This window comes from Carlito syrichta, unplaced genomic scaffold, assembly GCF_000164805.1.
Source record: "Carlito syrichta isolate Samal-C Ts95f unplaced genomic scaffold, Tarsius_syrichta-2.0.1 Scaffold312601, whole genome shotgun sequence".
Classification (NCBI taxonomy): domain Eukaryota; kingdom Metazoa; phylum Chordata; class Mammalia; order Primates; family Tarsiidae; genus Carlito; species Carlito syrichta.
Window position 1 is genome coordinate 166,466 of NW_007256697.1, and position 13,715 is coordinate 180,180.

Consider the following 13,715-nt stretch of genomic DNA (forward strand, 5'->3'; position numbering starts at 1 on the left):
ATCCTCAAGTATTTCAGAGAAATATCAGGCCCAGATGAAGCTGGGTTCTCTTTGCCTGGGTTACCAGGACCATGTCTAGTCATTCGGATTTCATGCACAGAGGACTCAAGAGAGAGAGTTTAATCAAGGGCAAAGTTAAGTAGAATGGCCCTGGATTTGGAATAGGGTTGTCCAGCTGCTTATGCTGTGCTGGTCTCCTTCTTTTCCTCCAGTCATCCTTCTAAGCAGAGAGACTGAGCTTGGAAGTCCTAATCTTCAAGTCCAGCTTTAAACAGCCTGCAGACGAGGTCACTGATTGAAATTTTCAGGCTCACATCTGATATACCTTTGCACCATGATTTTAGTGACTGAAAAGTAAAAACATGACCTAGGCCAAAGCAATCGAATTTGAGTGTTTTTATTTCAGGTTCATTTTTTCCCATATATATTCTTTTCAGTTAGAATGAGCAGTCAAAACATGTCAAGAAGAAAAATCAAGCCATTCATCAGAAAAACAATTTTTTGTTGGTTTGTCAATGTGATTAAGTATTATAGGTATACTAACAAAAATGAAAAAATCAATACCTGTATATTCGAAATTTTGCAAGTTTTTCCATTTCACATTTTAATTATTCTTTTAAATCCACACAATCACTATCGAAAGTAACTAAATATGATTCAGGATATATTTCTTAATCATGGTTTGAGAATTTGTGGTACTTGGTTTCAATTAGTCATCTATAAAGGTTTCATCTGTGCTAACCACTTAATTAGAAAAATATATGCAAGGTAACACTGAAATAGAAATTTCAGAATATTTAGTAAGGAATGCAACTAAAGCTGATATGTTAAGAATAGAATCTATTTTGTTTAATTGGAATATATGCTGTCTTCTAATCTAGTTAATATACTTTTCAGTCAGCAGCAAATTCAAACCGTATGTTATCAAAGATCGCTCAGATCACTCTAAGTATATAATCTGTTACATAAAATAACCTTATTTAGGTAACTACTTTAAACATTTTGTAGACTCAAGTACTTCTTAAAGTTTTCAGTTATTGACTTTTAAATCTTCTTTGTAGGCATAAGCCTCTCGGAAGGGCAAGCATAATCATGTTCCCTACGCTGTTGGTCCTTTCCTTTGATAACCACCCATGGTTACTATACCAGCCTGTCAGTAAGCATTTATTAAGAACCTGCTGTGGGGTTGAGGCCTATACCAGGACAGAGAAGCAAACACCCTAGAAACAAAAGCTTATGTTTTCCCGGGGAAGTTTACAATCAAATTGGTGGTTTTTATGATCATAAGCCAACATGAGTTTGCTTAATTTTTTTGTTTATCAACAGCTATAACAAAAATGTTTTTTCTAGGGACAGCACTGGTTTTGACACCCCCCTAAGCTGACAGGAAAAATAAAAAAACTCCCATTAACTAAAAATAAAAAAAATGACAAAATTTATGTAGAATCTGGTAGGATAGTCTCCAGGGGTTTGCATATCCATAGATCAGATTTACAACATAAGGTACTGGAACATGTTTCTTAATTATTCATACATTAAGTTAAAGATGCATTCTAATCTTTCATGTTTTAAGAGTAAAATGTCAAGACATTTTTGTGATTTCCTCTAACTAGTAAGACAGGAGGAAGGTTCTTTGTGAGGATTTCCAACCACGTCATATACAACAAATCTGATATAGATCCTTTTCTTGCCACTGGAAGGCTCCTGATGGCATGAAAAAAAAAAAACAAAAAACGAAAATTACTACAGGTAGTAACATCACTAGCATTTCTGGACTATTTAATAACCAGTGGACTGAAACTTCTACTATCCCCTCTAAATGAAAGCAGCAAAATTATTTTGACTGTAGATATTAAGCCAATGTATTTCTCAGATAATACAAATATCTAGAAACCAAAAAAAATAGGCTTAGGCATTGTAAAGGCAAAACAAAAATATCAATTTTTACTTTTCTTTAAATAGAGAATTTGATCAACTAATACCCTCCCTTTTGTGTAAATGATTTTTTCTCAATAATTTAAACCTCTTATTTTGGAGAAAACCTCAGAAACCAGCTATTTGGAACCCTAGCACCCAACTGAGGAGACCATTCTACAATATCTTTGGCCAGTCTCGACCATCTTTGGAAACATTTATTTTCATATATAGGAGCCAATTCATGAGATATAAATGTAAAGTAGTTGGAGGTTTTCATGTTTATGAGGTTTGACAATTAAATTTGTGAACTTGCCACTGTGCACTTATGTTGGCAGCACTGTCCAACAACTCAGTAAAGTTTTATAACTTTGGCAATATCAGTGTCTCACAGCTGTGTTTGTGTTGACACGTGGTGGTGTCATGCTGAGTGCATTCATTATTGTTGCATGTTTTGTGTGTTGTTGCAAGAATGTTGGAGCTTGAATTAAAGCAACGCACAAACATTAAATTTCTTGTTAAACTTGGCAAGAGTGGAAGTGAAATCAGGGATATGTTAGTCCAAGTTTTGGGGATAATGCTATGAAGAACACGGCAGTGTACAAATGAATTAAACGTTTTTCTGAGGGGAGAGAAAGGGTCACTGATGAAGAGAGGTCAGGATGGCCAGTAGTGAGCAGAACTGATGAAAACATTGCAGAAATTCATCTACTTGTGTGTCAAGATTGTCAACTGACTGTGAGAAGCATAGCAAACCAAATACACATCGATAGGGAAACAGAAAAATCTTAACTGAAAATCTTGGCTTGAGAAAGATGTGTGTAAAAGGTCCGAAGGAGCTCTTGTATCAGGACAATGCACCAGCTAGCACAGCACTTTTTGTGAGGGAGTTTTTAGCTAGCAAGCAAATAACTATATTGGAACACCCTTCCTACTCACCTGATCTGGCCCCCAATAACTTTTTTCTTTACCTGAAGCTAAAGGAAATATTGAAAGGAAGACGTTTTCATGACATTCAGGGTATCAAGGGCAATACGACAACAGCTCTGATGGCCATTTCAGAAAGAGTTCTAAAATTGCTTTGACAGGTGGACTAGGTGCTGGCATTGGTGCATATCTTCCTAAGGGGAGTACTTCGAAGGTGACCATAGTGGTATTCAACAGTGAGGTATGTAGCATTTTTCTAGGATGAGTTCATGAACTTAATTGTCAGAACCTGTATCCACCAATCTTTAAGAAAATGATATTTTTAGTAGACACACCCCTAACATTTATAGGGCCGAAGGGTAAAGAGTAAAAACGGAGATGACCACCATCCTTTTTCTCCCATTCTGGCCTCTTCCCACACTGGTAGGAGTCCCCTGAACCTGTCATGAACATGGCAGCTCAGGAACACCTGCCCAGGGAGATGCCAGTGAACCTTGCTGGCTGACTTCGTGCTGTTAGGCAGGGAATTCTGGTGTCTCCGATTCCTGGAGCATGGTCTAGAATGGAATCTGGGTTCCAAGTGGGCATGTACCCCTGGCCCCATGAGTGGATACTATATAACTGGCAATAAGTACAAGCGAGGTCCTGTAACACTCATGGGCCCCAATGGTGAGGTTCTCAGAGTAGTACGTAGCTTCCTTCACTGTCTAAAATTCCATGTATTTCAAATTTTAAAAATAATTTTCCACCTGAAACGTCATGAGCTTTCAAATTGATTAACCCATTTACCCTAAGAATTCTTTCTAGCATTCTTAAATACCTGCAATGATACTTACAGGACAATGAGATTAGCAGCTCTTGAGTGCTCCTGTAAGAGTTCATTCAGTCGAACTTGACGGTAACTCTATGGATAACATTTAGATATTGTTGAGTACAGTTCTACCAGAACTATGAATGAGAATTTATCTTCTTACCTCAAATCATGGGCAAACAGAACACCTCATTTCTTTTTAATCTTGGAAACTTACAGTGTTTTAAAACGTCATGAAAAATTTTAGAAATATAAAGAATATGACCAGATTGTTGTGTGTTATAGTGACTTTTTTAATTCTAGGAGGAAAAAAGCAAACAACAGGAATAACAGTAAAAAGATGAGAAGGCTAGTTTTGGGCAATGGGTTTTTGGTTAAAAAAAAAAAACCAATAGATATATTGATACTAACTTGATATCCTAATAACATAGATTATATCCTAGTCTACCTTTCTTTAAGCTGTCTGAATATTTTATAAGCACAGAATACTGGTTTTACTTAAAAGCCACCAAAAGACTCACTTGGAAAACATTATTTTGCAGTGATGAGAATAATATTTATTGTTATAATTCACTGGTTCAGAAACCAATAAACCAGGGTTCAGAGGTGTGATTTGCTCAAGTATATGCTATGTCTTTGTTAGATCTGGGCAGTTTATTACACAGTGTTTAGGATTCTAATTCAGTATTTTTTTTTCAATAAATCTAAGGGACTTTTAGTATTTCTTGCTCTAAAATTTTCAAACTCAGCTCCTAATATAGTTTATTTAGATTTTGTATTTTAGAAATTCTAGTAGTTCCTTTTCTTTAATGTTCAATTCAGATGTCAGTTCTTCTACCTAATTCTTGAGGCCTCTGCCCTTTGCAACATCCTCACCATCACAGACTTCAGGACAGAATGTGACTTCCATTATACTGGGTTTTCTAGAAAAGTTCGCCATTTTACATCCATCTCACGATGGGTACTGAATCCAACTTTCATAGTCTTTGTTTTAATTGCATTATGTATTCTCTCAGATAACTTTGTTAGTTTCTCATAACCATTTTTCACATTAAAATTCCTTGTTATTGTGTTAAATTGTGATCAAGCTACCTTTGTCTACCTTGCATACATATTGACTAAAATTATTTTAGACTGATGGGTCTGTTTCCTGTTCTTTAAAATTAAATTTGAATGGAGATTTCACAATATATACCAATGACCTGTTTTTTAAACTTTTAAGAAATAATTGACTTTGTAGAAAAAAATGAAAACAGTTTTCTAAATCCTTATAGTCAGTAAATGATTGAAAAGCACTTGGAAACCCTGAATTTTGAATAATGAAATTTGATAATAAAATCATTGCTTCTTGATCCTTAGATCAACTACTGTTTCCTTTTTCAGCTAGTTAGACAGTAAAGTAAAAATTAAGGAAGACAAGTCCTTACCTTTTCCTTGACTGCTTCCAGTTCTGCATCTGTAATTTTCCACGGAGTTTCTCTTTTTAATTTCTCAGCAGTTGTTAAATCTTTGCAGCTTTCATGGAGACGATATGGTTCAATCATCTCTTCAAAGACTTTCCAGCTAAAATTTGAATTATAAAGGAGGCCTCACAGTGGGAAACTAACTCATTATTTCACAGATACTCCAGGTATGACTGGCTCTGCTGGCTGTGGAATCAGAGCTGAATGTCATGCTAATCTTTTAAGAAATGTCTTTGCAGAGAATTTACTGTGAGTAAAACCATGGTTACAGTATTGCCTCCCTACTCAAGAAAATGCCTTAATGTGTTTGAGGCCTTGTTAGCCACTAGGTATTGGATCTTCAATATTAGCACACAAATATATAGATAGTAATCATTCTGTAAACACATTTTCTGCATGGTGTAGTCAAAGACACAGTTGTAACATAGACACTTTAGCCCATAAATGAGTTTCCAACTGCTTACTGTACAGATACTCTGGGAGACATTCTTCAATTAGCATAGGAGTCAAACTAGGATCATTGGGAGTTGGATAGGGCCACCCTCACCTTTAGTCCACATGGCAGCTCCCACTCACGGCAGGAGACTGTGGGTAGACAGGAGGGGAATCGCAAGGACTCCCACAAGTTTAATGTTTATAGAACAATTTGGATGTTTGCTACAAATGCTGCTGCCCTTGTCCTTTTGGTGTTTGATGTTGCTGGCTGTGATTTTCAAATATGTATTATTCAGGTGCACGGTAGGGGAAAGAACAAAAATCAATAATGTTTTAATGCCCCAAAATATGGGGCCATGTTAGAGCATTTAAAAAGAAATTATTGAAGAGAAAAACCAGCAGTTGTATCTAAGAACATTTTAAAAAGTGCTTAAATATCTCATTCTTGTCATAAATGAGAATCTCATTTTTTTTAAAAACAGCACGAGGTAAAGCTTATAATGTATGGCAGCAGTTGTCTTCAGTAGGATACTATAAAATCACAATTATGAACAATTTTCTTTGGTTTTATATAAAGTAGTTTACTTATAATTTAGTAACCAGAATGAGTGATAATTAGAATTGATATGCTGTTAGGTTAAGAGATGAAAAATATCTTCAGTTACCTCATCAGTCGGCCTGATTTAGGATTTACAGATAAAAGTGCTGAGATTACAAAGAGTAGGATTGTCCCTATCAGGGAGCCTTTGTTAAGTAAGTGAAGAGACACTTAATACAGTAGGCTTCTATTGCACTGGCTTATTTAGAAAGGTAGAGGAAGACTGAGAAAGAATATGACTCGTATGCCCTATCATTCTTTCAACTACACAGTACTTTTATTTGCTATCACTTCCATCAATGTCATGCCTTGAGAGACCTTTGGCAGTGGTCAGCGTGACAGAATGTTACTGACTTCAGAGAGAAGAGCCAGGGTTCTTCTCCCAGCTCTTGCGTTGTCCTCCTTGGCCTGGATAACCCAGATTATAAAAGGGGAGTAACAATGGCTGCTAGGAGGTGGAGGTGGCTGGTTGTGCCCCCAGCTTCCATACTATGCTTTCCCCTTGTAGTGTGGGTGAGAATGACTTCATTCCCAAAATCAGCCAATCAGCATGATGCTCTGAGTGACAGGGCTCTGAAAAGTATGCAGTGCTTTGTGGAAGCACGGCAATCACTTACTGTAACAGCCACAGGATTGAAGTTAGCGGTTGAGAGGTTCTCTGTGTAAGCTTTTCCTTCGTATACTTATTTTGATCGGGATGAGAGGATTATTTTGCATCTCAGCCCAGATCCTTGTTAGAAAATACAGTACAAAAATAGTTTCCTAAGAAATAGATCGAGTGGAGGAGGCTGGTTGTGTCCCTAGCTTTCATACTATGCTTTCCCCTTGTAGTGTGGGTGAGAATTACTTCATTCCCAACATCAGCCAATCAGCATAATCCTATGCCTTCTGCCAGAGTGATGGGCGAAGTGGGCAAATCACTAGGGCAGGCTTGAACCAAGAAGTACCCAGTGTTATGCTGGCCATAGTGAATGGCTCAGGGGCTTAAATTAGTGAAACCTGAATGGAGCTCTGGACCTGAGTTCAACAACAGGGAAAGAGATAAACTTTCTCTTCTACTGAACATATGAGTATGTTCAGTATGTAGTCCTGGTTGCTACTGGCAGTCATCTTGTTTTTTATAAGCTAAATCAACTTTGATTGATGATTTCATAATGGAAAGTAAAGTAGGGGGATTGAAAGAGAATTAGACCTTGATTACAAAATTAACCTTCTAGATCAAGCTTAGCCTGAAAGCCAAACTTAACTTGTATATTTTAGTTATGCATGACAATAATTTCCATCATTGAAATCACTATGAGTTAGGTTTTATTTTATTTGCAATAGAAACATGCTAAATAATACAGCAAATGATAATGAGACTCAATTTGACCATTCTTTTTCTTTTACCTCTTATTGTTCCTTTTCTACGCTCATTGTGATTTGTTCAATCTAGGGCTTATCACTGAGCTAGTCATTTTCCATTCTCCCAGCTAGGTGATCCTAAGGTAGCTCAAGACTTCTATTTTGATTCTCATTAAATCTGGTTTTTCTTATAAGTACTGTATAATTGACTCTAGAATAAGACAATAGTATGCCTGCTATTAAATATAAATAAGAATTAATTCAATTTTTAAATTAACTAATAACTTTCCAGTTTTCCCCATCCTTGTTCCACATTACCAAGTTTAAACATTTTAAAATTGCATAAACGTTTCCCTCAAGTTCACATAAGATTTTTTCCCTCAAAGTAATGTACCAATTGTTTTTGTGACTACTTTGGCATCTTTAAACTAAATTATCTAGTTAATTGCTTCTAGTTTCTCTTTGATTTCTGTATAGATTGTTGTCTTTTTGTCCTATGACTTTTAATTCAGTCTATACCATAAAAAACATAATTTAACATAAGAGCTTTTCCGTTTCTCCTGGCTCAATTATTTTCTCATTAACTCTGCTTTGTACTCCCTTTCACCTTTGCCCTACCATATTTATAGATTATGTTTCTATGATAAAATGCCTCTGTTAAGACTCACTGATGTTTTATGGGTAGTTGAAAGATTTATTAAAGGCGATTTAAGGGCACTTGACATTAGGCTCCACCATGGAAATCACTGACAAACTATTTTTGACATTGTGAATCACCTGGTGACCAAGGAAGAATAGTGACCAAGAAATAGTTGTTAATGGCAGATAAGGGCTGCCTGGCCAAGAAGACCCATGTGGGAGCTGAAATTGAGCCAGTATTTTACTTTCTAAGCTTTACCCCTGGGTCCAGGCTGCATCAGCCCACAGGAACAGTTTTCTTTCTCTAATTGGACCACACACAAGAGTTGCCTTATTTAAGGTATTACAAATATGCCAGATGTGCTACCTGCAGCTGTCTGTGAGACTTACTGAACAACTATTCTTTGTTCTAAAATAGGGTTACTTTCATATATTGGAATAGTCACTGCCAACATCAGATATGTCACTGTTTTATAAAGCAATATGGCATCCATCATGGCAGAAGGGTGACGAAAGGAGGATGGCACTCGCAAGACATCCCTTCTGGTAGGCTTTTGTCCTTTCACTAGAATATACTGGCCACAAGGATTCCTTTATTTCAGTAAGAATGGATTATTTTTCTCATTTAGCTTCCACAAGACCTTGAAATAGCAGAGGGAGCATATCCCAAATTTTTAAAACTAATTTACTTATTTCCCGAGGAAGAAAAGTAATTATCTTAATTGCAGGATGATGGGAACGTGTGAGAAACACCAAATTAAAATGGTGTCTAAAATCAAATTTAGATACTCGCACAAAAGTAAAAACGCCCTAGTACTTCATTTTTTACTGCTGCCCATAGAGTTTTATTCCTTGGAAAGAGGACAACATGGGACAAAGATCAGAGTAGTAAGATGAAAAGTATCCAGACTATGACATACTCAGAATGAGGAGGCTTGGTTAACAGAAGAGGTTCATCCACATCTGCAGTGATAGGACAGAAAGGATGTGTATGCAGGGTGGTGGCCATGGCAGTTGAACACAGACTCGTATGGAACAAGGGGAAGGAAACAAGGACTTGTGTAGAGAACGCCAGATTGATGAGTAAAAAGAATATAGGAACAAATTAATTGGCCAACACAGTTCTTAGCTATGGATAAGACCAACAACCGCAAGAAGAATTTAGCTTTAAGATGTCGGTAACTAATTCATGTCCAGCATTAAGCCAGAGTTTATAGAAAATCCAAACTGTAGGAGACACAGTTACTACCCTCTAGACAATAGAAAAAATGACTCTATCTTGCAGTGCACTGGCAGGCTCTGCCCTGTTGCCAAGTGGCACTTGCTAAGGAATTATTGGATGTGCTGTGTTCTGAAAGAGGATGCATTTCTACCATTTACAGTTCTAAGATGAACCTGTTTTCACATCATTGCAAATGTCAAAAGGCAACAACTTAGAGAATTAAAATTGTTCAAGAAAAAGTGGAAGACTAAGCTGGGCATGGTGGCTCACCTCTGTCATCCCAGCACTTTAGGAGGCGGAAGCAAGAGGATTGCCTGAGCTCAGGGGTTCAAGATCAGCCTGGGCAACTTGGTGAGTGCTTGTCTCTACAATAAATAAAAAATTAGCTGTGTGTGTTGGCACACGCCTATAGTTCGAGCTACTAGGAAGACTGAGATGGAAGGATTCCCTGAGCCCAGCAGGTGGAGGCTACGGTGGCTGTAAGTGAGCCACTGCCCTCCAGCCTGGGCGACAAAGTAAGATTCTGACTCAAAAAGAAAAAAAAAAAGTGGAAGGCTAACAGAGGTTACTGTATGGCAACCCAATTCATATTAAAATATTAATTCCATTTACCAAAGATACTTATAATGTGCTTTTAATTTTCTTAAGTATTTATAATATAGAAATACAAGAATGTAAGATATTTGAGGTATATATGATGTGAGGAAATATTATAAAGTAATAACCAGCTTAACTCTGTTTATTATAGCTTTCTTACCACAATTAAAGTGTTTTGAAAAAGTCATTTTGACTGACCTACAGCCTTTGGTGGAATCATGAATACCCTCAAAGAATATAAAGTTCAAGGCTTTATGGCCAATAAAAAATGCTTCTTAAATCTGAATAATTTTCAGTTAGTTATTAAGCTTATCTAGAATAACAATAAATCAAAAGCAGGGAGGAGGTAAGAAAACTTGATGAATGTGGAATTACAACCCATTATTTCAGAAAGAAGGAGAAATGATGGTCAACAGAAAAGGGAAGCCACCCAACAGGGCAGTGAGGACCTAAGCCATTCTGAGACCTTAATGTCCCTCTGTACAATTGCCCTTGGAGGCCCTATTCCACATGGAATCAGATATATCAAATTGCATCTGAATGCAACAGTAAATATGACAGTGAACTATAAACAATCGAGGTATTTTTAATTGTTAAATAGTAACTGAGTAGATCATTTACTTTACAATTGGCTATAATTTCTAGACAATCTTTTTGCACTCTTGTGAACTCCTGTGAAGATCTAGCCTACAAATTGTTTTCAAATAGCAAATGTTTTTGCCTCCCAACCCTCTGCCCATTCTTATGATGAAGCCCTATCCTCCAATATGTTGGCATTTGGAGGTGAGGTCTTTGGGAGATAATTAAATCTAGATGAGGTCATGAGGATGAGATGCCCCCGTTATGAGATTAATGTCCTTATAAGAGGAGAAAGAGAGATCAGATTTTTCTCTGCACCATGGGAGGAGAGAAATAGCACAGCAAGGAGGCAGCCATCTGCAAGCCAGGAAGAGGACCTTCAACAGGAACTGAATCAGCCAGCATCTTGATATTGGACTCCCCAGCCTCAAGAACTGTGAGAAATAAATGTCTGTTGAGTAAGCTAACACTGCTGTGTAAGTCTATAGTATTTTGCTGTAGCAGTCTGAGCTAAGACAATAATGGAGTTGATAAATTTAAGAATGAGTGAGGATTAAAATAATGTCAGTTTTAGAAATATTTAAATGATTATTTTGATTTTATCCTTTTGAAAAATTTGGAACCAATACATACATTCTTTTCCAGACTTCAGATAGTTTTAGAGGTCCCCCCAAAGTTCATTGGCCTTAAGTGTTGGACCCTGAGTGCCTAAAAGCTAACATGACCCTGGAGTGTCAGTACTGTCGTTATACCAAGAAGACATGAGCTGTTTTCACATCCTCTCCATCAGAGCTCCCCAAACATGAAGCCCTACCAGTAATTCTGATAACAAAACCTACCCTGACTGCTCAGATCAGAACAGTCTGACCTAGGGCTTCCTACTGCTCTTGCCATCACAGATACTAAAAACAGTAAGGGAAAATTCTGAAATGTTAACTAACTTATTTTCAACAATTCTCCCTCTCAGGAACATCTTTACCATAAAACTTTTCTTCCCTTTAGAATGTACTTGATAACTCTATGTCAAAATTATTTGAAGGCCCTTCTTATATCTTATCAAGAAATCACTGCAGTAAATAGATAACATTTTTACCCTTTGATAATCAACACAAAAGAGAATGAGAGAGTATCATGGATAATCAATGGATCTTGTTAATTGTTTCATACCTCTCTTTGTTTGGCTTAACGTTGATGTCACCAATGATATGGATATCTGCAAATTTTACCCTAAATTTGCTCAGAAGGGAAGCCATTCTGAAAATATAAGAAAGAAAGAAAAAAAAACACTTCATTGCAAATTTAACTATCTTCAATTAAAGAGTTTTGTGCTTGTGTTAAGATAGCAAAAGCAATCATGTCTTATTTTAGCTTAGCTTTCAAAGGCTTTTTGGTTAGCATTTCATTTTCATTACAGTACTTGATGGATACATTAAGTGTGGACAAAACTATTCCACCGAAGGCATAATAAACCTCCTTTAAGTGCAGACATGGGAAACAGCAAGTTCAATTCTGTATTCATGTTACAGGGAAGATAATGCAAAGTTGTCAACATTCCCCAATTATTTGAAAATGGCAGTAAGTCTTAATACTTACTATTACCTTGCTGATAATTTTTATCATGTTACATGGTTATACATTGAAATTTTTTTCTAGCAACTGATAATTTTAACATAATTTCAAAGCTACAGAAAGACTGCAAAGTAGGATAAAGAACTCCCAGACTTACCAACTGTTTATATTTTGTCCCATTTGAATTGTCATTTTTTTCTTTCTCTTTATATCTATTTACTTCCCTCCCTCTCTTTCTCTCTCTGCTATTTTAAACTCATTTCTAGATATCAGTTCCCTTCACTCCCAAATATTTCAGTGAGCATTTCCTAAGAACAAGAACATTTATATAAACAGAGTACAATTTTTGAAATGAGAGATTTAACATTGATGCCATATTATCATACAATTTATGAACCACCTACAAATTTTATTAGTTGTCTCAAAAAAATATTGGAGGCTCTAAGAAATATAAAATATTATAGACATCATGTGAGTTTCCATTTTGAGATGATTCTCAAGAGGTATTACATATATAAATATTACATATTAACATATATGAATACTATCTTGCTTTAAAAAAGAGAGAAAAAGCCCAAATAAACACAATCAGAAACACAAAAGATGAAGTCATATCTGATCCTGAAGAAATACAAAAGATCATTAGAGACTACTATGTACACTTGTATGGAAACAAACTTGAAAACCTCAAGGAAATGGAGGACTTTCTGTCATCACACAACCTGCCTAGGTTGAAACAAGAAGACATTGAGACCCTAAATAGACCAATAGCAATCAAGGAAATTGACTACGTAATAAGAAAACTACCTACAAAAAAAAGCCCTGGACCAGATGGCTTTCCAGCAGAATTCTACAAGACATTTAAGGAAGAACTGATTCCAATCCCACTGAAGGTATTTCAGGCGACTGAGAAAGATGGAACTCTCCCCAAATCATTTTACAAAGCTAACATCACATTGATACCCAAGCCAGGTAAAGACCCAACAAAGAAAGAGAACTACAGGCCAATATCTTTGATGATCATAGATGCTAAAATTCTCAACAAGATCCTAGCGAACCAAATTCAACAACACATCTCAAAAATCATCCATCATGACCAAATAGGCTTCATACCTGGGATGCAAGGCTGGTTCAACATTCGTAAAACCATAAATGTAATTAAATACATCAACAGATGTCAAAACAAAAATCACATGATTATATCATTAGATGCAGAAAAAGCTTTTGATAAAATCCAGCACCCCTTCCTGATAAAAACTCTCGAATATCTAGGCATACGGGGAACATACCTTAAAGTAGTAAAAGCCATCTATCAGAAACCCACGGTCAGCATACTCCTAAATGGACAAAAACTGGAACCATTTTCCCTGAAACCTGGAACAAGACAAGGATGCCCACTCTCATTCCTCCTGTTCAATACAGTATTGGAAGTCCTGGCTAGAGCAATCAGATAAGAGAAGGCAATCAGGGGTATCCAAATAGGAAAAGAGGAAATCAAGCTATCTCTCTTTGCAGATGACATGATTGTGTACCTTGAAAACCCAAGAGAATCTGCCAAAAACCTCCTTACACTGATAAAGGACTTTGGCAAAGTATCAGGATATAAAATAAATGTGC

General features: G+C 36.5%; 1 protein-coding gene across 1 annotated transcript in view; it reads right to left on the reverse strand.

The window, feature by feature from the left end:
- Nucleotides 1-383: 383 nt before the first annotated feature.
- LOC103272474 (solute carrier family 12 member 1) overlaps nt 384-13,715 on the reverse strand; it is a 71,765-nt gene continuing 58,433 nt past the window's right edge. Inside the window, exons 16-19 of the mRNA XM_008069963.1 lie at nt 11,697-11,783; nt 5,080-5,215; nt 3,678-3,745; nt 384-1,704 (exon numbers count right to left, since the gene is read on the reverse strand). Of these exons, the coding sequence (XP_008068154.1) occupies nt 1,569-1,704; nt 3,678-3,745; nt 5,080-5,215; nt 11,697-11,783 (427 nt within the window). The 3' untranslated portion in view covers nt 384-1,568. The remainder of the gene's footprint in view (nt 1,705-3,677; nt 3,746-5,079; nt 5,216-11,696; nt 11,784-13,715) is intronic.